Source organism: Nannospalax galili, unplaced genomic scaffold (genome assembly GCF_000622305.1).
Source record: "Nannospalax galili isolate Female #2095 unplaced genomic scaffold, S.galili_v1.0 scaffold362, whole genome shotgun sequence".
Taxonomy (NCBI): Eukaryota; Metazoa; Chordata; class Mammalia; order Rodentia; family Spalacidae; genus Nannospalax; species Nannospalax galili.
The window spans coordinates 2209455-2236335 of record NW_008348785.1 but is presented as its reverse complement, the minus strand read 5'-3'; the positions used below and the strand labels follow the sequence as shown (position 1 = coordinate 2236335).

Below are 26881 nucleotides of genomic sequence, written 5' to 3'. Positions count from 1 at the left end.
TTCCAAGCAACCAGGCTAACTTAATCAGTTCTACAAGAGGGAGTCTGGGTGGCCCATCAAAGCACCTATAAAAGGAAGGTTATAAAAGATTGAGTCATGCAGCTGTCCAGGAGATAAGCATTCCAGGTAGAGGAAACAATTTCAAAGGCACTAAGACAGAGAGAGCTTCCAGAGAGCAGACACTACAGTAGCTGAAGCCAAGCAAACCACAGTGGCAGAAGCAGGAGATGAAATCAGAATTAGGGGCTAGATGGGTACAAGGTTTAGGGGTTGGCCAAGCATGATTTATACCTTACATTTAAACATTGGTATGACCATTTTGGAGGCTATGTTGAGAATCTATTTGGCAGGTTAAAAGGATTGCCTCATTACATTGACATTTTGGAATAGTTAATTCTGTAATGAGGCCTTTCCTGAGTTTGGTACCCTCCCCTGAATTTGGCATTGGAAAATGTTTCCAAATGTTGTCAAGTGTTCCTTGAGGGCAAAATTGCCGACAATTGGACAATTGGGACTCTCTGACTTAGTGACTTTACTGTAACCTAGAGAGATGATGGTGCTTTGGGTCAGGACAGTAAGTGTGCTGGTGATGAAATGTAGGACTCTGCGTATATTTTGAAGATTGAATTAGCTGATCAGATGTAGGGTCTGAGAGAAAGGAAGGTGTCAAGGATGACTGCAAGGGTTTTGACTTGAGTCTATTTGCTCTGTTTGTTGAAGTTGGGAAAGGTGTGAGAAGCAGCTTTGTGGGAAAACCAGGAGACCAACTTGTAACATAAAAGACTCAAGAAAGTGAAAAACAGTTAGCTCCTCTAGTTTTTTTGTTTTTTTTTTTTTTTTCCTGGCTTTGATAGCTTATTTTCACTGTTACTGTTTTTATTTTTCATTAAACTTGCAGGAGTTTTTGTAGTTTGTTGAGACAGGTCTCTCTGTGTAGTTCCCGCTGGCCTTCAATTCGAGACCTTCCTGCCACTATACAGCTTAAATTTGAATTCTTTTGTACCCAGAATCCAACCGGTTTCCCATTTTCACTACCACTTCTTCTAACAGCAATCCCCTGTCACATCAGAGTCGGGATTACTGTGCGTCTCCCTTCACCTCCCACCTCTCCTAGGCGTTAGTCTCAACCAGGCAGGCAAAGTTGGTGGTCAGGTGTCAACCTGAAGCCGCATCAGGCCATTCCCGTGTCAAACCCCCAAACCGTTCTATGGCTTCAATCATCTCCCGCCTTTCCCCCTTCAGCTTCTTTTGCAGAATGGACAAAGTGGATTATATCAAGGGCTGTAGAGACAAGGCGCCGTCCAAGGCTGGGTGCCAGACCCACGCGGAACAGACAGTGCTAGATCTTTTTGATCAGGACCCTTAAAAGTTTTCCTTCCTCCCGGAGCGCTCAGTCCACCCACCTCCCGAATTCCCGGCAGCGGCGGAGACAGCCAGAGACTACATTTCCCAGGACGCCCAGCGGCGGAGCGGCCGGAAGGCTGTGAGCCCTCCGCGGGGCATGATGGGGGAGTTGGAGATTTCCATCATGGCGGCTTCCATTTCGGGCTACACCTTCAGCGCCGTGTGTTTCCACAGTGCCAACAGCAACGCGGATCACGTAGGTGCCGGGACCCGTGCCGCGGCCGCCCGGGTCTTTCCGCCGCCTCTTCCCGGCAGCGCCTGCGGCCTCGCGGGGAGCTTGGGCGGCCGGGCGCTGGGCTCTGGGACCGGCCCGGTGAGCGGGTGACCCAGGCGGCTGCCACCCGAGCCGCTGCGCTCCGCGGGCCCCTGGCCGGGCGCTCTTTGCCTTCCGCTGGCCTCTGGTCGGTTGTCCTGGGTCCGGCTGACCGGCCCTGCCCGCCCCGCGCAGTGTCAGGAGTCGCCTCTGAACCTGGTGCCCGCCCTCGCTGCGATTTCCGAGGGGCGCCCAGGCTCGGGAAGGAGAGGAACGAGTCCCGGCCACAGGCCTCAGGGGTGGGTCCTGGGTGCCTCGAGAAGCCACGTCTGGCACTGTCCATACTTGGTAGACAGGGTTGTGTTTTCTTCACCTGGTGAATAGGAGTGTGGTGCAGGGTCTCTGCATTTCCTTGAAGTTGCACGTTCAGTTCCTCAGCAAATGTTCTAAGACCACGGAACTAGTCTTACTGAAATAGGGAAGTGACAGACGACGTATGAATGATCAGAAATGCACAATGTGGAGCCCAGAGGGCGAGCTAAGCCGCTCTTTCGATATTTTTATTTTGCGAATTGCCTTTTAATGTCACTGATCTCTGGCTGGAAATTCTTTGTTAAACTAGATATTTTTAAAGAAGATATTTACTTTGCCCACTATATTGGGAGGTTATTTTAAGTGATGTTATTAGTGAATGGTTCAAACTCATTAAATGAGAGTGTGAGCTTTTTGTGGTTGACGTTACAAAGCAAAAGGATAGCTGGAGGAGGGGTTGAGTTTGGTTTGATGTCAGCCGTTTTCACTTCCATTAATAAAGACAGCTTCTGAGAGGTGATGCCGTTAGTGTATTGAATGGAATGACCTTACTGTTCTTTTCATCTCTTCAATGTTGATGACTGATAGGAATATATACGGCGTAGGTGTTCCAGAGGCAACTCTGAACATTGGCGTTTGCTATTGGAGCCAGCTATTGAATAATGTAAGCGGTCTGTGATGCGTCCAGTGTTCACACTACAATTATGGGCAGTGTGGTGTGTCTATTTTTATTCTTTTTTAGAGAGTACCTGGTAATATCATAGTTTATGTTTAAGACAAGATTATTTTAAAGTTGAGGAACTACCTGTTGAAAATAGTCTTTCTACAAAAGGCAGTAGTCTTGTTACCTAGGTTGTTACTAATTGTTTTGTTGGTTTGTTGCCGAGACAGCTATTCAGTTCTTGTGTTGTAAGGAGAAAACAGCTGTAGACTTTGAACAAGTGAAGTGACTGTTTTGACTGTAATTTATTTATTTTTTATTTTATTTTTTTGTCTTTTTGAGGCAGGGTCTCCCTATAGCCCCAGCTAGACTGGAACTCACTATGAAGACTAGGCTGGCCTTGAACTCACAGAGATCTGCCTGCCTCTGCCTCCCAAGTGCTGGGACTACAGGTGTGCACCACCGCTCCTGGCTATGAGTGTCATATTTTTAAGAGTCATGAAATAGTCTTATTTTTAATTTTATTTTTGTAACCATTTGAAAATATAGAAACCATACTTACCTTGCAGGCAGTGGGGTAACAGGTTGGGCTTGTGCTTTGCCTGCTCCTGCTATAATGTTACTATTACTCAGATTACCCAAACCAGTAGATAAACATTCACACTTAGCTTTAGAATGTTTTAATGTCACTGTGTCAAGTTCTATCATTGTTTCTCATGCTGAGGACTATTACGGTTACTAGGAAAATACAGAACACAGTTAAATTTGAATTTCAGGTAAATAATTTTATGCATTTTATCCAAAATTCCCATTTGACTGGGTGCTGTATATATTTCTGCTAATTCTGAGAACCCTAGTCTGTAAAACATAACTCAATAGCTAAGTTGTTAAGGAATTAAAGTTCTAAGTTCTAAAAATTTTTGCTGCTTTTGTAATGAGAAATCATAACTAATAAGACAAATTTATTTAGTTAGTGTTTCTTGAAGCAGTAGTCATAAACAACTCTTTGGGTCTGAGAGAAGTCTTTCTTTTTCTCTGCAGTACTGGGCCACATCCCCAGCCAAGAATTGCCAAGAATTTCTTGGTAAAGGAAATCTGTATATTACTCAGAATTAAAGAACACTCTGAATGTGGTAATTGGGGAGCTTAGGATACGCCCTTACCTCTTTTGGGATTGTTGACAGTGCCAGAGATCAAACCCAGATCCTTACCCATCCCAGCAATCTTTCTTTTTTTTTTTTAATTTTTTTATTATTTTTTTATTTTATGTGTATGAGTGTATGTGAGTACACCCGTGTTGTGCAGTGCTGCGGAGGTCAGAAGAGGGCTTCAGATTCCCCTGGAACTGGAGTTAAGGGCGGTTCGTAGCTGTCATGTGGGTGCTGGGAATTGAACCCGGGTTCTCTGTAAGAGCAGTCAGTGCTCTTAACCACTAAGCCATCTCTGCAGCCCCCTCAGCATGCTGTCTATACTGAACTACACGCCTAGCAGACAGTCCCTCATCCAAATACAAAGTGAGTCCAGAAAGCATTTCTTTCTCCCTCACCTGCAGATGTACACTGCAACTGAAAAAAAAATTTTTTTTTTTTATCTTTTTGAGGCAGGGTCTCCTTGTAGCCCCAGCTGTCCTGGAACTCACTATATAGACCAGTCTGGCCTTGAACTCAGAGATCCACCTACCTCTGCCTCCCAAGTGCTGGGATTAAAAGCGTGCGCCACCACACCCGGCTTGAAAATGTTTTTTAAACTAGAAAGCATCTGTGACTGGTTTGATGGATTGGCATAGAGTTGAAGAGTGTGTAGAACAAGGCATTGGTTCAACAAATTTATGCGACCAATATTTGGCAAACACCTATTTGCTAAGTGCAGCAATATGAATAGGTAGGAAGGACCTGCTCTCGAGCTTTTAGCTGGGGTTGGCATTTATTATTTCCATAAATCTGTAATATGGCAGATAGTGAGAGGACAAAGCAGGGTGTAGGGGACAGGGTGCTAGCAGATGTTATTTCCCATTGTTAGTCAGGCAAAGCCTCTTAATGAGGTACCATTTGAGCAAAGACTGAGCAAAGGGAGGGAGTCAGCCCTGTGGGTGTCCAGGGATGGAGACCCAGGGCAGCTTATCAGTTCTGGAGGAGGGTTATTTTAACACTCAGGGTCTTTTTCAAGCAGCCATGCTTGTTCTGAGTATGGCAGCAAGTGCTTAAACAATTGCAAAGTAATCCCATATTGATTATGGTGACAGATGTTCTCCACAAGTATAAATAAGCTTCTGCATTTATTAAAGGAAAAATTTCATGTGGATGATAGCAAATGCATTGGCTGAAATCCCAATTTTTTATGCCAGCCTACTCCAGACCACTTAATTATCATTGTCTTTATCTTTTCATCAATAGTGAGGGAAGAGGTTAAGCAGTGAAATAAATTACATGCAGTTTCAAGGAAACAACCTTGAGCTCTTTCTGTTTCCTGGGTTTTTTTTTTTTTTAACATGTTGTGAGATTTATTAGGATTTAGGTAATGAGTTCACTTAGAAACAAGGAAGACTTGACTAGAATAATGTCTTGTTATGGAAACTTTTTCCCTATACAATCAATTAATAGATGTACTTCAGATTGCTTTAGTCTACTTATTGGTTTATAGCATAGTAGTGTATATGTCAAGCTTATTTGGACTTGACTAGAATAATGTCTTGTTATGGAAACTTTTTCCCTATACAATCAATTAATAGATGTACTTCAGATTGCTTTAGTCTACTTATTGGTTTATAGCATAGTAGTGTACATGTCAAGCTTATTTGGATCATTATTAAAATTATTATAAAATAATTCCTCTTAATTTTAGTGAAACTGTTTTCTTTTGTTACTTTTAGGAAGGATTTTTGCTGGGAGAGGTAAGACAAGAGGAAACTTTTAGCATTAGTGACTCACAAATCAGCAACACAGAATTTCTGCAAGTAGTTGGTGAGTTGGTCATTGACCTTAGAAATATCCTTTCTTTTTAATGTATATTTACTATTTTTGTTTTGTGCTTTGGGTCTAAACTGATTTTAATTTAAAGTATTAAAAGGGAACTGGAGGGGCTGGAGAGATGGCTCAGCGGTTAAGAACACTGGTTATTCTTGCAGAAGACCTGGGTTCGAATCCCACACCCACATGGCAGCTAACAACTGTCCATAACTCCAGTCCCAGGGGATCCTACAGCCTCTTCTCACCTCCGTGGGCATTGCATGACACGGGTGCACTTACCTACATGCAGGCAATACACGCATACACATAAAATAAAAATAATAAATAAAATTGTTTTAAAAAAAGGAAACTGGAGATGTAGCTCAGTTGGTACAGCCCTTGCCTAGCATGCACGAAATTCTGGCTTCAATCCCCAGAGTGGCACAGAGCCAGGTATGGTGACACACCTCTAATGTGTGCACTCTGGAGGAGGAGGAACGAGGATCAGGAGTTCAAACTAGATGGCAAGTTTGAAACAAGTCTAGAATACTTAAGACTTTGTCTCAAAACTAAATAAAGTATTAAAAGAATGCACAGAAACTAAAATTATGGCACTAATAAATGAGATGAGGACTGATGAGATGACTCAGTGGATAAAGGCACTTAGCTCCAAGCCAGATGACCTGAATTGGATCAATCTCTGAGACCCACATGGGGCAAGGAGAGATCCAACTCCCCATAGTTGTCCTCTGACCTTGTGTGCACTGTGACACACACAAATAAATGTAATTAAAAAATAAATAAATGATACAAGGAGCTGGAGCGATGGCCCAGCAGTTAAGAGTGCTTGCTACTCTTTCAGAGAACCCAAATTTGGTTTCCAGCATCCAGGTCAGGTCAGGTAACTAACAGCCACCTGCAACTCCAGCTCCAGGGCATCCAATGCCTTCTGGCCTCCATGGGCACTATACTCACATGTGCATATATGGACACAGATATCACACAAATGATGTAAGGTGTTATGTCAATGCAAACTTGCAGTGTAAGTGTGTGTCTTCTCTAAAGTGACCATAACCCAGCAACTGGTCTGACTTTTACTGAATCAGTATGTGACTACTTGATAGTCTCCTCTGAAGCTTGATGATCAGGCTGTTCCCATTGCTAATTTCACCTCATGCTATACTGAATGGCTGTGTTGTCTTGATCCTTCCTAGAGGGACCTGGCAAAGATGGTTCTACTTGTTCATAACAGATAACTTGCTGAACCTCCACAAGACTCCATGGGATGAGCCAGTCACTCTGGGGGAGGTGCTGGAACAGAGGAAGGAGTGTTCATAGATGTGTCCCCTCCCTTTGGTTCGGCTTCCTTTTGATAAGTAGCATAGTCCTTTCAGGTGTACCTTGAACAGATCACCAAACAGTAGTCCTGATAAGCAAAATAAGACAAGGAATGTTTCATTTAAGCAGCAAACATATATTGAAGAACCTCTTTAGTCTTTTTGAGGCAGGGTCTCCCTGTAGTCCCAGCTGGCCTGGAACTCACTATGTAGACCAGGCTGGCCTTGAACTCACAGAGATCCACCTGCCTCTCTGCCTCCCGATTGCTGGGATTAAAGGTGTGTACCACCAGCTTGAAGAACCTCTCTTTTTAAAATTTGTATTCTGTGTGTGTGTGTGTGTACATGATTGGCAGGGGTGGGATAAAGGTGGCAAACCAAGGTCAGGGGAGGCCTCCAACTTTTAATGGATTCTGAGGATCAAAGGCAAGTTGCCAGGCTTACTTGGCAAGCATCTTTACCTAGTAAGCCATCTCACCAGCCCTGTTGAAGACCTTCTGTGATTGAGGCCTAAGCTGGACAGAGAAGGGAATACCCAGATGCATTTCTGCCTTCCAGAACAATGGGAAAGATAGGACAAGCACACAGAAATACCAGACAGCATAAGACAAAGCTGTAAGAAATAAAATCTTCTGTCTGAAGTCAGGGACAACGAGTACTGGGGACATCAGGAAGGACATTTATGGAGCCAGCGGCCTGTGTATTTGTGAAGGCACTGAGCAAGGGCTGCATAAAACATGTGGAGAGTCTGCCCTGTTTCTGCATGACCTAACAGATGAGAAGTGAAGCAGAGTGGTGTAAGTTTGGTCACATGGGGGCCAGATTGTCGGCTTAAGACTGTGCTGATAACCTTCTAGTACAGGAACAGGGACAAGGATGAGGACTGAGGTGGAGGTAGGACTGTACCAGCTGTAAATCAAGGCATGAAAGCCACCCACCACAGCCCTGCCCTGCTGCTTAAAGACTTGTTTTCTGTGCAGGGCCTTTCATTGAGGGCCTTGGGGTTTTGCTTAACTTTTTAAAATCCTAAAGAATGGGCTGGCAGGATGGCCATATGGTTAAGGGTGCTTGTTGCCAAGCCCTGAGTTCAGTCCCTGCAAATCATACATGATAGAAGGAAAGAACCAATTCCTGAACTCCAAACTCAACATATATGCCATGACATGAGCTCTCTCACATACACACAAATAATTAATGTAAAAACATTAAAATGTGAAATAATGAAATTGTGTTTCATAAGATGTCTGTGTATGTAGTTATTTATTATTTGCACCTGGGTTTCCAAAATTAATCTAGTAAATAAAGGTTAAATTGACAGATGGAGGGCTAATGACACGGCCCAGAAGGTAAAGCTGTCTGCCACCAAGTCTGATGTCCTGAGATCAATCCCAGGACCCACATGGTAGAAGGAGAGACTGAATTGTCCTCTGACCTTCACATGCCTGCTGGTACACACACACACACATAAACACACACACAATAGATTAAAAAAAAAAAGAATAAACTGCCAGATTGTTACACGTCAGCAAAAATTGTACTGCCCCTGCAAATTCTAGCTGTTGATGTATGTATTTTTGGAGTGCTGGGGATCAGACCCGGGGTCTCACCCATGCTAGGCATGCCCTTGAGGTGCATCCCTAGAGCATGGCTCAGTGCACCTCTAATCTCTCTTGTAAATTACAAAGGGAACTGTTGGACAGCTTGAGGAGACTGTGTATTCAGAGCTCAGAACTTACTCCAGGGCTTTCAGTAAATGGAATGGTGTTTCCTTGAGCCTAGAAGATGAGTTTTTCCTTTTTCCTGCATCCTAGGTAGTATTTTTCCTACGCATGTTCGGTTAGTGTCAAAAGGAGGAAATTTTCTAGAGAAGGTTTTTTCATTTGCATCACTGTATCAGGGTCACAGCTAGCCAAACAAACTCATTTTTCCTATGGAAGTTTTTCAATTGTACGTGTGTTTCGGCAGCATTCACACAAACACAGAAGCTAATGAGAATAGCTCTGTCCTTGAAGGCTCTGGTTTCATTTTAATTGAAGTAAAATTAAAGTCTAAAACTCTGACGCTGCAGCTTTTTAAACAGTAGGTGATGAGTCACTCTGGGAGAATGTGATAAATAGAATTGAATGGTCAATTAGTTTCATGGTCTTATAAAGAAACCAGCCCATAACCCCCTGATGAGCTTGAAGAAATTGTTCATTCTGCCTAATCACAGCATCTTTTCAGAAGCCGTTAGGATCTGCCTTATAAATGACTGTTTCCCTCAATACCAACTGTCTTTGAAAGAGTTAATAGACTTCTAGAATTCCAAACACCTGGCCTGAGTTGTCAGGAGTTGTTAGCTGGTTATTGATGGTAGGATGGCTAAGACTCTTCTCTCCCAAAGCTGTCCTTACAGCTTTTATCCTATTTGATTAAATGCTTCCAGTCAGTGGTTACTTTTTCCTATGAAGCTTTGTTACATAGGTAAGATTGAGTAAGGCACACAATAGCTGAGCATTCCTGAATAAAAAACTCTCAGACGGTGCTCATCATACAGGGACAAATGGAAGCAGAGCTTGTACTCTCCAGCCTGCTTTGTTCTGAGACTGGGTCCCTGGGTGTAATGGGAAATAGCACTGCTGTGGTCTCTGGAGTGCACAGCACCTGTGTACTAAACTAGCTTGAGTCTTTGAAATTTGGGTTTTAAAATCTTGACCTATTTTATAGTTGCCTCTGTCTAACATGATTAACTGAGTTGTACTCCTCTTTCTGGTTACAGAAATCCATAACCATCAGCCCTGTTCAAAACTTTTTAGGTAAGCAACTTGCTTTTCTGTAGTTTCAGTCCTCACTGAAAAAAACTGATTAGAACTTATGAATTTAGGCCTCTAACTGATTATGTCATAAGTATAATTAAGGACACCCCAAATCTATTTAAATTTTTTTTTCTGACTTTTAGGGTTTTTTTTTAATTTATTTTTTCTTTGTTTTGTTTTTGAGAAAGGATCTTGCTCTGTAGCCCAGGGTGGCCTTGAACTCACAGTCTTCCTTGCCTCTGCCTCCCAAGTGCACTACCACACTTGGCTCCAAAATCTTATTCATTGAATGCTAACTATATGCATAGGACCGTGTTTGAGTGGGAGATGGGGAGAACGCACATGTAGATCATGGCCCGTGGGATTTAGAATCTAACTTTCCCCTCTGCCTCCCTGTAAACATTCCTTACATAGAAAAGAAAGTTAATCAAGGATCACATAGAGATAAAACAATTTGATTGGTTTGAAGAAAAAAAAAGTTGAGTGGTCAGTTTTAACCAAAGAAGCTGGGAACACTGGTTTATGCCTGTAGTCCCCACTGTGTAGGAAGCTGAAGCAGGATGACCACCTGAAGACAGGTGTTCAAGACAACCAGAGCAATGTGGCAGAATGTCTGAAAAAGGAAAAAGGAGGGGCCAGAGAGATGGCTCAGGGGTTAAGAGCACTTTCTGCTCTTGCAGAGGACCCAGGTTCATTTCCCAGCACCCATGTCAGGCAGCTCACAACTGCCTGTATCTCTAGTTCCAGGGGATCTGATGCCCTCTTCTGGCTCCTTGGGCTCCTGCACACATGTGGTATATATATATACTCACTCAGACTCACACACATACACAAAAAATTCTTTTAAAGGAAAAGGAATATAAAATGTTCTTTCTGTGTTGATATATAGAAGTTCTATATTATGATCACTGAGAACAGAAGCCTTCAGAGGAAAAAAGCAACAAGAGAGTGATGTCTGCAGTGAGAGCAGTGAGGGAAAGTAGATTTCTCCTAACCACCACCCATCACTCTGCCAGTTCTATTGCTGTCGTGATTGAACATAGGGTCTTGCACATGCCAAGCAAGCCCTCTACTACCCTTGAACTATATCCCAGTCCTCTCTTCCATCTGAGGGCTCCTTTATGTATTTCTGAAAACTCCCTGAGGCCCTACTTTTATCTCCTTCCCAGAAGCCAGTGCTTTCCTTCCCGTGTGCTCACATAAGGACTCTTCCGTGATTTTGTTTTGTTTGAGACAGAGTCTTATTATGTATCACTGGCTGGCCCTGTAGACTAGGCTGCCTTGAACTCGCAGAGATCCTCTTGCCTCTGCCTCTCCAGGGCTGGGATTCAGGTGTGTTAACCATGCCTGGCTTCTCTTCAGTTCTTGATTAACGCATCTCCCCTTCATCCCTGTCAGGCCCTTTGCCTGGTTCTTCCTGCTGTTTTTCTCTTTGAGCCTTTACTCTGATGCTTCTGCAAATACCCAGGCAGCCCTGGGACTTAGATTCATCCCCACACACACCCTACTGGCTTTGTCCTCATGCAAGATGGCTAAACAGAGCCACAGAGTAACCAAGAGCATTGTGTCTTTCCATTTCCATGTAACTGAAAGAGGAGTGGGGAAGCCAGACAAGCACCCATGGGTTCATCCAGAAAGATTATCAGGCCTTGGTCCACACATTGCCTCTGTCTGGTTTGGATGTGCCTGTTCTGGGCCTGACTGTCAGAGCTTCCGTGGGCATGCCACACCCTGCTGAAGGAATCCTTCAGCACTGTCAGTGCAGGAGATCCAGAACTAGATCTGACTCAGATGTCTTGGAAATCATGCCAAACTTCTCTTTTTTTCTTTTTTGTCTCTTTGAGACAGGGTCTCCCTGTAGCCCCAGCTGTCCTGGAACTCACTATGTAGACCAGGCTGGCCTTGAACTCACAGAGATCCGCCTGCCTCTGCCTCCCAAGTGCTGGGACTACAGGCGTGCGCCACCACGCCTGGCTAGAAGGATGGTATTCTTAAGACCATGCCCAGAGATAGGAAGGGTCCATACACACATCAGTACATCTGGGCTGGTCACATTCGTCTATTTTGGTGGTAAGCACATTGTTTGAAGCTAGTCAGACTTGACTTCAAATCTCAGCTCTTTGTCTACTGTAATTTTGGCAAGTCAGTAAACTTTGCTATCTGTTTCCATAAAAATAGGAATACAGCGGGGCATGGTGGCACATGCCTTTAATCCCAGCAGAGGCAGGCAGATCCTCTGTGAGTCTGAGGCCAGCCTGGTCTACAGAATGAGTTTCAGGCAGCTGAAGCTACAGGGAGACCCTGTCTCAAAAAGACCGCCCCCCCCAAAAAAAAGAAAGGAATAAAACTTGTTGAATTGTTGGGCTGAGCATTACCAAGGCACTGAAATCAGAATGATGTGAAATCATGGGAGAAGGCAAGCAGGGAAGGTCTAATAAGCCTTCCACAGATGTTCATTTCCCGTCTTTATTTCTCATATAAGCTGCTGTTGTCCTTTTCTCATGAGTAATTGATACTTAGAAACAAAGAATTCTAAGCCTTTGAAGCTGCACGTTTTGTAATTACTTGATTCCTTCCCACACATGGAAAGAATATCTTTTGAGTAGTGTTTGATACAAAGTATAACTTCCTATGAAGAAAGCACTTGGACTGATTTCTTTGTGCCTTTGTCTAGAAGCTGTTATATACTCTATAGATGCCTGTGGTTAAGCATGTCTGTAGGATTTTAATAATTTTTTTTCTTCTTTAAAAAAACAGTTTTTATGACTATGCAAGCAAAGTTAATGAAGAGAGTTTGGACCGAATTCTTAAAGATCGGAGAAAGGTATGTTCTCTTTGTTGCTCAGTCTGATTTGGAGATAGTCCCTTGTCTCGGCTCAAACTGAAGAGCAGTAAGCTGGAACGGGGATCTCATGCTAACAGTGCTGTGTTGCGTAGATTTCTTTTTGGTGCTGGGGATTGAACCCAGGCTTTGCATATAGGCAAATGCTAACCCTGAACTACACTTCTAACCCTGTTAAGTAGGTTTTAAAGGTAAATTACAAATGTGGGACAGTATTTACACCATATCAATAGGGAAAATGTTAGATATTTATAGTGTGAACCCATTTAGGTGAAAACTGGAAGAAAAAATGAAGTTTAATCCAGAAAATTGACTCTGGATGGTTCATTCTTTATGATTTGAGAAATCTTTTTTTTTTTGGTCTTTTTGAGACAGGGTCTCCCTGTAGCCCCTGCTGACCTAGGACTTGCTGTGTAGACCAGGCTGGGCTTGAGCTCACAGAGATCTGCCTGCTTCTGCCAATTTGAGAAGTCATTTTGTTTTTGACAGTTTCATGCCATATATACAATGCGTTTTGATCATATCCACTCCCAACTGCCCCTCCTCCTCCCCCTTCCTACTCTCCAAGACCCCCACCTCCAAACATGTGCCCCTCCTACATTCAAGTCTACCTAGTAATTTATTTTTATTAATCTTTTGAGGTCTCCCTCTAACTCCAGCTGCCCTGGAGCTCACTATGTAGACCAGGCTGGCCTTGAACTCATAGAGAGCCACCTGCTTCTACCTCCCAAGTGCTGGAATTAAAGGCGTGTGCCACGATGCCTGCCTTTTAAATTTTTTTTTTAAGATTTTATTTTTATTTTTAGTTATGTGTATATGTGTGATCTGTGTGTGGGTATATGCACACGGAGGTTGGAAGCATCAGATCCCCTAGAAGCTAGAGTGGCTGTGAGCCACCCAGTATGGTTGCTGGGAATTGAATTCGGGTGCTCTGGAAGAGCAACAAGTTCTCTTAAGTCCTGAGCCATCTCCACAGTTCCTTTTTTTTTTAACCCACTAAGTCCAGTTATTTCTGCCTGTGTGCACATGGGCAACCTTTCAGTGGTCACATCCTGGAAGAAAATGACTTCCCCTCCTCCCTAGCAGCTTATAATTGCTGTAGCTATAGTGGAACCTCATAAATGTGCATTGGTTTTTTTCTTTTGTTTTTTGAGACAGCTGTAGCCCCAGCTGGCCTGGAACTCGCTATATAGACCAGGCTGGCCTTGAACTCACAGAGATCTGCCTGCCTCTGCCTCCCAAGTACTGGGACTAAAGGCATGCACCACCATGCTCGGCATGTGCATTGATTTTTATAATCAAGAAAATACTTCTGAGAAATGGAAGTTGTGCTGAGGTATAGTGGCACATGCCTACAGGCCTAGAAGCTTAACACATGGGAAATGGAAGTTGGAGAAAGAGAAGTTCAAGGTCATCTTTGATTACATATTTAAGGCTACCACGGGCCACATGAGATCCTGTCCAAAAAAATAAATAAATAAAAGTAGGGGCTGGAGAGAGAGCTCAGTGGTTAAGAGTGCTTGCTACTCTTCCAGGGGACCTAAATTTAGTTCCCAGGACCTACACTGAGTGACTCATAACAGCCTATATTTCTAGACCCAAGGGATGAGATGCTCATCTGGCTTCTATGGGCACTTGCATACATGTAGAATACACACATACACAGATATACATGCATGTACAAAAATAAATTTTTTTAAAATAATTAAAAATTTTTTGTGTGTGTTGTCTTTTTAGGACAGGGTCTCCCTATAGCTCCAGCTGGCCTGGTACTCACAGAGATCCACCTGCCTCTCATGCAATGCCTGCGGAGGACAAAAGAGGCTGTTGGATCCCCTAGAATGGGGATTAGGACAGTTGTTAGCTGCCATGTGGGTTCTGAGATTTGAACCTGGGTCTTCTGCAAGAACAACCAGTGTTCTTAACCACTAAGCCATCTCTCCAGACCCAAATAAAATATTTTTTAAATATTTTATTTATTATTTTTATTTTATGTGTATGAGTGTATTGCCTGTATGTATGTGAGTGCACCCATCTCATGCAATGCCGTGGAGGTCAGAAGAGGGCTTCAGATTCCTCTGGAACTGGAGTTAAGGATGGCTCGTAGCCTCCACGTCGGTGCTGGGAATCAACCCCAGGTCCTCTGCAAGAGCAGTCAGTGTTCTTAACTGCTGAGCCATCTCTCCAACCCCATAAAATATTTTTTAAAAACTAAATTGGCCAGGTGTGGTGGTGTATGCCTTTGATCCTAGCACTCAGGGGGCAGAGGGAGGGGGATTTCTGTGTGTTCAAGACTAGGCTGGTCTATGTGTCAGTTTCAGGCCATCCAGAGCTACTAAGACTATCTCAAAAAGAAAACAAAACTAACAGCTGAAAGAGGGAATCTATAGAGATGGCTGAGTGGTTAAACACATATTCTTCCAGAGGATTCAAATTTGGTTCCCAGCACCCAATGTCAAGGGGTTCACACTTCTCTGTAACTCCAGCTCCAGAGAATTTGATGCCCTCATCTGGCCTCCACCTTCACCTGCATATACAGGACACACACACACATTTAAAAGCTATCTAAACCAGAAAGGACTGGGAAGAGAGCTCAGTGGATTAAGTGCTTGCTGCACAAACATGAGGATCTGAGTTTGGATCCCCAGGACCTACATAAAAGCTGGGCACAACAGCACCTCCCACAGCACACATGGCAATTATGCCCCCCCCCAATAATACATACAAGTGCATGCACACAGTTTATTTTCAAAATTTTAAAAATTTGTCTGTGGGGATATATTTATGATGTATGATATATTTATGATGGCGTGTGGTGGTCAGAGCACAAGTCTGTGGAGTCAGTTTCCATCCATCTTTTCCTCTTTCCAGAGTTCAGGTTGCCAGGCTTTCAAAGCAAGTACCTTGATCTACTGTGCCATCCCATGTTCCCCCACTTAAAAAGGGGGAGAGAAAAGAAGGAAAAAAGAAAAAGAACAGCAGTTCCCAAAATTTTAAAAGATGTCTACAAACAGCCAAGAAACAAATGAAAAGATATTCCACTTTAACCTGAAAATACAAATTGAAGCAGTGAGATGCCATTCTTTAGCCCATGACATTGGCAAAGTGGGTTAGAAAGACTGGAAATCCTCAACTGATAAGGTGGTGGGGAGCAGGGAAGCAGTGGTCGGTGAGTGGAAATTCTTGTAGACATTTGGTAGGGCATACTTTTGTTTGTTTGCTTTTTGGTTTTGGTTTTGTTTGTCATGTAACCCAGGCTGACTTGGAACTCCTGTGTAGTCAAGGGTGGCCTGGAACTTCTAATCTTCCTCTCTCAACAGTCCAAATGCTGGGAATACAGGCATGTGTCACTACACCTAGTTTATGCAGTTGTGGGGATTTAACCCAGAGTTTCAAGCATGCTAGACAACCATTCTACCAACTGAGCTGCATTTCCACCCCCAAGAAGAGCAGTTTGCTCTGAAAAACAGCAGTTTTGAGTACTCAGCCTCAGCTCTAGAAATCTGGCCCAAGAGAAGAATTATATGAAAAGCTGGAATTATTGAACATTTTCACTCTGCCAGGCTGTGTTCTAAGTTCTTGCCATATACTGACACATCTATTACTGCAACAGCCTATGAGACAGATCACTCATATGACACTTTAAGCTACTCAAGCAATTTGCTTAAGATCCCAGCAATTACTCATTGAATGAAGCTTATGGTAAAGTCTAGCCTTTTGATCCCAGGTACAAGGATGTTTGTTGCTTCGTGATTTTTTTTTAAAGCAATCTATATGTCCATCAGCAGGGAGTAAGTGAAAGAAAAAAGAACTCACTATGTGGACCAGGCTGGCCTTGAGCTCACTATGTGGACCAGGCTGGCCTCGAAATCACAGAGGTCCTCCTGGCTCTGTCTCCCGAGTGCTAGGATTAAAGGTGTGTGCCACCACATCTGACTTTACTGTTTGTTTTATTACATTTATTTATTATTTGTGTGTGTTTGGGTATATGTGTACCACAGCACATTGGTAGAGGTCAGAAGACAACTTGTGGGAGTCAGTTCTCTTTTCTGAAGTGGGTTCCAGGAATCGAGTAGGTCCTCAGACTTTACCCACTGAGCCATCTTGACTGCCCCTGTTTGTTTTTTTAGTGTTACATTAAACCTGGGCTTCATGTGTTCTAGCACCCTACTATTGAGCTGTGCCAGGAGAAAGCAATATTAGATACAGCCTGAGCCCAGTTAGTCTGAATGAAGAGTTCAAGTGCACAGAAAAGCATTTGGAAGAAAGTCTGTAAAGATTTTTTTTCAAAGATTTTTTTTTTTTTTTTTTTTTTTTTTTTTTTTTTTTTTTTTTTTTTTTTTTTTAGTTCAAAAGCAGAGCTGATACTTAGATGACAAAGATATTTATAGTTTATTCTAGTTTGGGTCCTCCCTTCCCCAGAAAGGAGCACACTTATGCCTTCACCTCAGAAGAGTGTGTTACCTACAAAGGTCTGCTTTGAATATTACAATTTAGATGGAGTGAATGTTTTTGATATAAAAAATCCTATATGGGGCTGGAGAGATGGCTCAGCAGTTAAGAGCACTGGCTGCTCTTGCAGAGGATCCAGGTTCAGTTCCCAGCACCCACATGGCAGCTAACAACCATCTGTAAGTCCAGTTCCAGGGGATCCGACACCCTCTTCTGACCTCCATGGGCATTGCATGACATGGGTGCACTTACATACATGCAGGCAATATATTCACACACATAAATAAGCCAGGCATGGTGGTGCATGCCTTTAGTCCCAGCACTTGGGAGGCAGAGGTAAGCAGATCTCTAGGACTTGGAGGCCAGCCTGGTGTATATAGTGAGTTCCAGGCCAGCTAGGGCTACAGGGAGACCCTGTTTCAAAAAGACCAAAAATACATACATACATACATACATACATACATACATACATACATACATACATAAATTTTTTTAATCCCACGTTGCGCTGGAGAAAAGGCTCAGTGGGTAAAGTACTTACCTTGCAAGTGTAAGGGCACAAGTTTGGACTCCTAGAACCCACATAAAAGTTAAGTAGGCATGACAGCCTGCCTGTAGGAGCAATAGGAGTGGAGACAAGATCTCAGAGCAATCTGACTAGCCATTAGCCAAAACAGTGAGTTCCAGGTTCAGTGAGAGAAATATATAAAGTAGAAAGTGATCAAGGAAGATACTTGATTTCAGCTTGAGGCCTCCACATATACATGCACACATGTGCATATGCATTTATACACACATCTGTCATATCAAGCATGCATACATGTATGCTACACATATGCTACATGCACATGTATTTTTTTTTTACATATACAATGTAGTCAGGGACTTAGTACTATCTTATCAGAATCCATACTGTGTTTACAAAGTTTCCACAGGCCTCAGGTTTTAGGCTAAGTCTGTACAAGGCAAGCCTGTGAGAGAATTTGTATCTCTGGAATCAGAACATCTATGAAATAAACAGCAGTAAGCACAACAACCTTCTCACTGGCATCATAAGGACCAAAAGAACACAACTGAGGGCCAGTATATGTACCCAGGGTTGGGAGAACCCTGCTTTGGCTCCAGAAAATGTAAGTGAAATTGAGAAAGGAGAAAAAAGTCTGTATGCCATGGAGCATGTGTGATGGTCAGAGGACAACCTGAAAGACTTGTTTCTCTCCTATCATATGGGCTCTGGAGATCAAACTCAGGTCAGCAGCCTTGATGACAAGCGCCATTACCTCTTGAACTGTCTCTCCAGTCCACACATTTGATATTGTATTAATTTTTGGTCTTTGCACATTGAGAAACCTTTTACTGTTACCAATTTTTTGTGACCCCCACACTCACTTAGGCAGTGCTATGGGATCTTAACACAAAGTATAAGAAACTGCTCTGTGTGACAGTAGATTCATTTTCTAGAATTTTATATTTAAGAAAACCCTTCTCCATACTCTTGAGGCTGACTTCTTTGACAGAGCATAATTATTTTTGGTTTGCTTCATGGTGTACATACCAGTGATTTGTTTCTTTTTATGACTGCATAGGATATGCATAGTGATATACCACAGTTCTCTCCATTTATTCACTTGACAGACACTGAGTAGTTTTCATTTCTGGGCTATCCAACATAAAGTTGTCATGAACATTTGTTTACAAGTGTTTATATGGACACATTGAGTTAGATGAGTGAGATTCCCTACAACTCTTACTACTTTATTTCTTCTGTTTTATTGCAGAGAGTTATTGGGTGGTACAGATTCCGGCGAAACACACAGCAACAGATGTCCTACAGAGAGCAGGTCATCCACAAGCAACTGACACGCATCCTCGGCGTGCCAGACCTCGTCTTTCTTCTGTTCAGCTTCATCTCTACCGCCAACAATTCCACTCATGCTTTAGAATATGTTCTCTTTAGACCAAATCGCAGGTAAAGAAAGCTGTCCTGCCAGCCTGTATATAAAAAGAAAGATACTGGGTAAACCAAGCTTTAGGACCTTCGTCTGGCTCCCTGGCAGCCTGCATCTGTAACCCCAGCACTGGGAGAACAGAGGCAGGTGGGTCCCAGGGGCTCGCTGGCCCGCTGGTCTGACTGAAATGATGTGCTCCAGGCTCAGTGGGAGATCCTGTCTGAAAAGAATAAAGTAGAGAGTCAAACGTCAGGGCGAAGACACCTGACGTCATCCTCCAGCTTCCACATGCACATGCACACGCCCAGGCATGGAGAGAGAGAGAGGGGGGGGGGAGAGTTTCAAGTCAGAAAATGTATTTCCTTGTCACTTGTTTATATGAATTAAAGGGATTAGAGATCAACAAGCGTTAGCTAACATGCTTCTTGTGGGAAGATTCTTACAGGTAAAACAGGTAGAAACTTCATTTGCTTCTTCATAAAACATGCAGAAGTAGAGTTTTATTGCTTTCAAAGTCTAATTGTAATTTTAGAACATACAAACGAAAGACAAAACTGTAAAAAATGGTCCACCTACTGGTTAATGAGAGTTTTGCAATGCAAACTTGTTATTAAAATGAAGAAAAAAAACAAAATTATGTGACCATATCTTCTGCCTGTAAATAGAATAAATTAAGTCAATATCCATGAAAATAGTTGTTAAGCAATCATTTGTCAGATAGCATTAATTATTCCCTAGACATTTCTTTAGCACTTGTCAGTCACAGTGGACACGCAGTCTGTAGGATATGGCCTCTGCCCAGGGAGTGTGCAGTTGAGTTTCTACTTTGAGGGAAGGGAGACTTGCTAACTCCTGTATCCTGCGTGGTCTGTACAAATAGGTGCTCTGTGGCACCTTCTTATAGTTTACCAGTGCCAGAGGCTAAGAATCCTATTGCTAACCCCCATTTGTTTGTTTTGCTTTGGGTTTTGTGTGTGTGTGTGTGTGTGTGTGTGTGTGAGTGATAGGGTCTCACCTGTGTGTGTGTGTGTGTGTGTGTGTGTGTGTGTGTGTGTGTGTGAGTGATAGGGTCTCACTGTATAGCCCTGCTGGCCTGGAACTATATAGACTAAGCTGACCTCACACAGAGATCTCCTGTCACTGCCTCCCAGTAAGTGTTTGGCCTGAAGGTGTGCACCACCACACCCAGCCTGCTTTTGTTTTTGAGACAGAGTCTTTAATCGGATGACCTGGAATTCATTATGTAGATCAGGTGGGTCTTGAACTTGGGAGTCTCCTCACTCTGCTGCTTTATTTTCTGAGACAGCATATCATGTATCTCATGCTGGCCTCAAATTAGCTGTGTAGCCAAGGATGACCTCCTGCCTCTGCCTCCTAAAGAATGCTGAGATTATATGTGTGCCACCATGCTTGGTTTATGTGGTTCTGGATATTGAGCCTAGGAATCTGTGCATTCTAAGCAAACACTCTACTAACTGAGCCACATCCACAGCCTCCAACCCCAATTCTTAAAGGAATACTTTTAAAACTTGATATAAGCCAGGCGTGGTGACACATGCCTTTAATCCCAGCACTTGGGAGTCAGAGGCAGGTAGATCTCTGTGAGTTCATGGCCAACCTGGTCTACATAGCAAGTTCCAGGCTAGCCAGAACTACATCAGTAAGACCCTATCTCAAGAAAAAAAACAAAACTAAAAACACCAACAAAAAGCCTTAATACTGGGTTTGGTGACACACACCTGTGTGCACAGCATGGCGGTAGGGGAGGGAGGGGACTATTTGAGTCCGTGAGTTCAACACCAGCCAGGCAGCATAGCAAGAACTAGGCAGATGGAGAGTTTGAAGCCAGCTCGGGCTACATAATGAGAGCCTGCCTCAAACAAACAAGAAACCTGCTTTTTACACTCTTCTCAATTCTCCCATAGGTATAATCAAAGGATATCACTTGCTATTCCCAATCTAGGCAACACTAGCCAGCAAGAGTACAAAGTGTCTTCAGTGCCAAATACTTCCCAGAGTTATGCCAAAGTTATTAAAGAACATGGGTAAGTTGAAAGGTAAAATGAGTTCTGTTCTTTGGTCAACAATATTTCCTTTGTTAATTGTTTTCAAAGTCCAAGGAGAAATGTTAAGTCAAGTTGTTTTGACTGAAACTGAAGAAGCAGAAAGGTGATTGTCCAGACCTCCACCATGTATCAGAATTGATTCTTACTAAACCATAGAAATGATTCTGAAGCTGAGTCTGGTCACTCTCATCTGTACTCCCAGCATTCCAGACTGAAGTGGGAGGACTGCCACAAGTTCAAGGCCGGTGTGGCCTAAGGATGAGACCCCAACTCAAAAATCCAAAAAACTGGGACTGGAGAGATGGCTCTGTGGATTAAATACTTGCTTTGCAAACATGAGACCCGAGTCTGGATCCCCAGTACCCGTGTGAAAAAGCCTAGTGAGGCGGTACTCATCTGTAACCCCAGCACCAGGGGCTCAGATAGGCAGATCCTGGGGGCTTACTGGTCAACCAGCAAAATGGCCAAAATGATGAGCTCCCAGTTCCCTAAGAAGCTCTGCCTCAGAAGTAAGGTAGAGAGTGATAGAGGACATCACCTAATGGTGACTGCTGGCCTCCACACAAGCATGCACAGGGGTGTGCACCTTCACACACACATGCACATTCATGCATAGACTACACACATTCACAAACACATGCACACATACACAAATAAAGACTCTCTGAAAGCCTGAAAGTATAGCCTCAAAATATGTGTGTGTGTGTGTGTGTGTGTGTGTGTGTATGTGTATGGAAAGATGGAGATTTTAAATATATATTTAAAACAAGACTCATTTTGTAGCCCTGGCTAGCCTCAAACTCAGAGAGCTGCCTGCTCTACCTCCCCAGTGCTGGGATTAAAGGTGTAAGCCATCATGCCTGGCTCAAAATTTTTTATTCTTTCTGAAAATATAATTTATTTTTGCTGCATTTTTCCTGAGTTTTGGTTTTGGTGTGTTTGAGACACGGTCTCAAACCTGTCTCTCTTGAGATAGCTGTAGCTGCAGTTGGCCTGGAACTCACTGTGGAGACCAGGCTGGTCCTGAACTCACAGAGATCCTCCTGCCCCTGCCTCCCAAGTGCTAGGACTAAAAGGCATGTGCCACCACGCCTGGCTTTTCTCAGTTTTTAAAAGAGAAGCATAATCACTGAAAAATATATGCCTTTCTGTGCTATTTAAGGTTGTTGGGATGTGTTCTTTATTTCTCTTCTGTCACTGCAGCAAGATGGGCATTTTACTGCTTAGACATTGTCACCTTGGAATCAGTCCTTCATACAGTATGGTGGAAACGACAGGAAAAATGCCTCTCCTGTCCCTGGCAACATTTGTAACCATGACATCTTTCTTCTGTCTTCCAGTACTGATTTTTTTGACAAGGATGGAGTCATGAAAGACATCAGGGCGATTTATCAGGTTTATAATGCACTTCAGGAGAAAGTGCAGGTAAGTAACGTGTTTGCTGGTTTCCTTCCTTTTATATTGCAGCCTTTAATTCCACTTTCACTTGTTATAATCTTTTAACTGACAGATGAACTGTGGTCAGAAGTCAGAATGAACTTTGCTAAAATGTCAGATCTTCAGTTCCTCCTGCCACCCTACAGGATTGATACTGTTGTGTAGAATGCTTATGACTCCATTTGCAGCAGTACTTTTTCTGGGAAAATGCATTCTGAGTCTAGAAGGCTGCTAAGAACACAGCTGACTCTATCAGTTGTGTTGTAAGGGAGACAGCACCAGAAGCTGACCCTGATGCAGCTCTCCTCCCATCCTGTCCATCCCCTTTGCTGAGTGGGAGGATTGCAGCGGAATCTGTTCCTAGTCATTCATGCAACAAATATTTATGGAATCCTCACCAAAGAGCCAGATACTGAGCTGGGTGCAAGCAGTACTCTCCCACATCCTTCTCACCAGCCTGCATGTGTCTGAGAGCAGTTTATTCCCATACTTTAAGCATAGCAGAGCCTTTGACCTTACCTTTGAGAACGAGAGGGAACAAGGACATCATGAATTCTCTTAGGGCAGAGAAGACCCCAGAGACTAGAGAAGAGTTGGAGGCAGCATCTAAATGGGGGAAGTGGACTGCAGAGACAAGAAGACCACTGGTGCTTGCTGGCTGCTAGCCTGACCAACAAATGGCTCAGAGTTGAGGAAGAGACCTTTTCTCAAAGGGATAAAATAGAGGGTCTAGAGAAATGGCTCAGTGGTTAGGAGTGCTTACGGCTTTTTCAGAGGACCCGAGTTCAGTTCCTAGCACCCAAGTCAGGTGACTCACACCTGCCTGTAACAACAGCTCCAGGGATCCAGTGTCCTCATTTGGCCTCTGCAAGCACAAACCCACACTCAGATATACACAAATACACATAAAGATTAAAAATTGAGGGGCTGGAGAGATGGCTCAGTGGTTAAGAACACTGACTGTTCTTGCAAAAGAGCTGGGTTCGAATCCCAGCACCCACATGGCGGCTAATAACTGTCTGTAACTCCAGTTCCAGGGGATCCGACAGCCTTTTCTGTCCTCCGTGGGCATTGTACGACATGGGTGCACTTCCATACATATACTAAATACACACATACACATAAAGTATTTTAAAAAATTAAAAATTGAAAAGGAAGCCAGGTGTGGTGGTGTGTGCCTTTAATCCTAGCACTTGTGAAACAAAGGTAGTCATATCTCTGTGAGTATGAGGCTAGCCTGGCCTACATAGCAAGTTCCAGGCCAGCCAGTGCTACATAGTGAGATTCTGTCTTTAAAAAAATCAAAAAAGTGCCAGGCATGGTGCCACACGCCGTTGATCCCAGCACTCGGGAAGCAGAGGCAGGTGGATATCTGTGAGTTCAAGGCAGCCTGCTCTGCATAGCAAGATCCAGGTCAGTTGGGGCTACAGGGAGACCCTGACTCAAAAAAAAAAGGCCAGGTGTGGTGGTGCACGCAGGCGGATCTCTGTGCATTCAAGGCCAGCCTGGTCTACATAGTGAGTTCTAGGAGAGCTGGGGCAGGGAGACACTGTCTCAAAAAGGCCAAAAGAGTGAAAAAAAAACGTAAAGGAATAAGGGAGCGGGTGGTAGAGGAAAACACCTGCTGCCCCCTCCCGGCCTTTGCACACGGATCCACCACACACATAAACATAACATTACACACAGACACGCAGAGGACGGTAGAGGAGAACACCTGCTGCCCCCTCCCGGCCTTTGCACACGGATCCACCACACACATAAACATAACATTACACACAGACACGCAGAGGACGGTAGAGGAGAACACCTGCTGCCCCCTCCCGGCCTTTGCACATGGATCCACCACACACATAAACATAACATTACACACAGACACGCAGAGGACGGTAGAGGAGAACACCTGCTGCCCCCTCCCGGCCTTTGCACATGGATCCACCACACACATAAACATAACATTACACACAGACACGCAGAGGACGGTAGAGGAGAACACCTGCTGCCCCCTCCCGGCCTTTGCACATGGATCCACCACACACATAAACATAACATTACACACAGACACGCAGAGGACGGTAGAGGAGAAACCTGCAGTTCTCTCTGGCCTTTGTGCACACAGATTTGCCACACACGTATATATCGCACACAGATAAAATTAAAACAATTTTTTTTAGTTTTAAATAGATATCTGACTCTGAGGAAAGATACCCAAGGTTGACCTTGGGTACACACATGTGTACACACATGTGCACACATACACTCAAATGAGCATGGTGTTCACACACAGAACAATCCTGATCTAAGTATGGTGGCATGTACCTGTAATCCTAGCACCGGGGAGGCTTAGGGGGAAGGATCTCAAGTTAGAGGCCAACTTGGGCTACGTAGGGAGGTCCCGTCTCAAAAAAAGGGAGAGAGAATACAGTTCTGCTCTACTGCTTTGCTGGCCTGCTCTACCTTACCTGTCTGCTTTTTGGGGTTTTTTTCACTAAGCACCTGGGGTTTTCCTGAGATTGTACTGAGGCTGGCTGTACGGAACCCCTTGTGTTGGGTTTGAAGCTGACCTTTCTTGTGGTTCTTTCCTCAGGCAGTGTGTGCAGACGTAGAGAAGAGTGAGCGAGTTGTTGAATCTTGTCAAGCAGAAGTGAACAAACTACGAAGACAAATCACTCAGAGGAAGAATGAAAAGGAGCAAGAAAGAAGTAAGTGTCTTGGCGGTTTACCATTCAGTGCCAAGGAGATGGCTTTATTTACTGAGGTGGGGTACTGAGGTACTGAGGGTTGGACACAGGGCTTCCCATATGCTTCCCATATGCTAGGCACGTACTCTACCACTGAGCTACACTCCAGCTTCTCTGTTTTTATTTTTGAGACATGGTCTTTCTAAGTTACTCAGTCAGACCTTGAACTTTTATTCCTGCCTCAGCCTTCAAAGTAGCTAGAATTACAGGCCTGTATTCCCAGGCCAGACTGTGTATTACTTTAAATATCAAATTATCCATTAAATGACATGAGACTTTTTTTTTTTCATTTTTAAAATCTTAATTTTTAATTTTTATTTTATGTGTATGACTGTTTTGCCTGCATGTGTGTAAATGCCATGTGAGCACAATGCTCGCAGAAGCTAGAAGAGGGTATTGGAGCCTAGGAACTGGAGCTAGAGACAGTTGTTAGCCACCCTCTGGGTGCTGAGGACTGAACCTGGCTCCTCTGCAAGAGCAGGCAGTATTCTTATCCATTGAGCCATCTCTCAGCTTCATGAATCCATTTTTCTCCTTGGTGAGGAAAGGTCTCATGAAGTCTAGACTGGCCTTGAACTCCCTGTGTAGCCAAAGATGACCTTGAACCTCTGATTCTCCTAATTTTATACATACCCCCCACCCCACCCCCAGTGCTGGGATTAGCACCTCGACACTTTTATCCAGTGCTGGGGACTGGAGCCAAGGCTTTGTGCATGGTAGGCAAGCTCTCTATGAACTGGCCATAGCTCTGGCTTGACTTGAGCCCTTCTGTACTCAGCAAGTCCCAAGTTAACATGTTGGCAGGAAGACATTCTCTTGTCACTTAGTTTTTCCTAGTGAAAAGAACTGTTTTTCGTGGCATCCCTCAGATCTCCAAAACTGGAACAAGAAGATGAAAGATGAAACACTGAAGCAGAAGTTAGAACAGACCCCAGGAGTCTAGGGCAGATCTTTGTGAATATTGACCATATCTATTTCCACTGAAGAAATGGTTACAACCTGGCTTGTCTCACATATAAAGATGGTGTCCTGTGTTCAGGGTCAGATAAGACTTGAAATGTCTATAGAATGCATGTACACCATGGAGCCACGGGACTGACTAATTGGTAGAATGACAGTTAGGCCCAAGAATATAGTAATTTCAGAGTTATAACAAATATTTGCTACCCATCTTTTGTTTTGTTTTTTTCTTTGCGAGACAGCAGCCTGTCTTAAAATAAGCAACAACAGAGCTGGGTGTGGTGGTGCAGGCCTTTAGTCCCAGCACTTGGGAGATAGAGGCAGACGGATCTCTGTGAATTTGAGACCAGCCTGATCTGCGTAGGGAGTTCCAGGCCAGCTGGGGCTACAGGAAGACCTGTCTCATAAAAGACTGCAAAGGGGATTGGAGAGATGGCTCAGAGGTTAAGAGCACTGGTTGCTTTTGTAGAGGACCCAAGTTCAGTTACCAGCACCCACATGGTAGCTAACAACCATCTGTAACTCTAGTTCCAGTGGAACTGACACCCTCTTCTGGCCTCTGGACATGGGTGCACTTGCACACATACAGGCAATACATGCATACACATAAAATAAAAATAATAAATAAGCCAGGCGTGGTGGTACACGCCTTTAATCCCAGCCATTTGGGAGGCAGAAGCAGGTGGATCTCTGTGAGTTCGAGGCCAGCCTGGTCTACATAGTGAGTTCC

The 26881-nt window shown here is 43.7% G+C and overlaps 1 protein-coding gene across 1 annotated transcript in view; it reads left to right on the top strand.

The window, feature by feature from the left end:
• The first annotated feature begins 1489 nt into the window (after positions 1-1489).
• The window catches only part of Abraxas2 (abraxas 2, BRISC complex subunit), a 34847-nt gene continuing 9455 nt past the window's right edge, over positions 1490-26881 (top strand). Inside the window, exons 1-8 of the mRNA XM_008846008.3 lie at positions 1490-1600; positions 5500-5590; positions 9671-9707; positions 12465-12531; positions 18780-18970; positions 20876-20995; positions 22357-22441; positions 25038-25152. Coding sequence (XP_008844230.1) covers positions 1502-1600; positions 5500-5590; positions 9671-9707; positions 12465-12531; positions 18780-18970; positions 20876-20995; positions 22357-22441; positions 25038-25152 — 805 coding nt within the window. The 5' untranslated portion in view covers positions 1490-1501. The remainder of the gene's footprint in view (positions 1601-5499; positions 5591-9670; positions 9708-12464; positions 12532-18779; positions 18971-20875; positions 20996-22356; positions 22442-25037; positions 25153-26881) is intronic.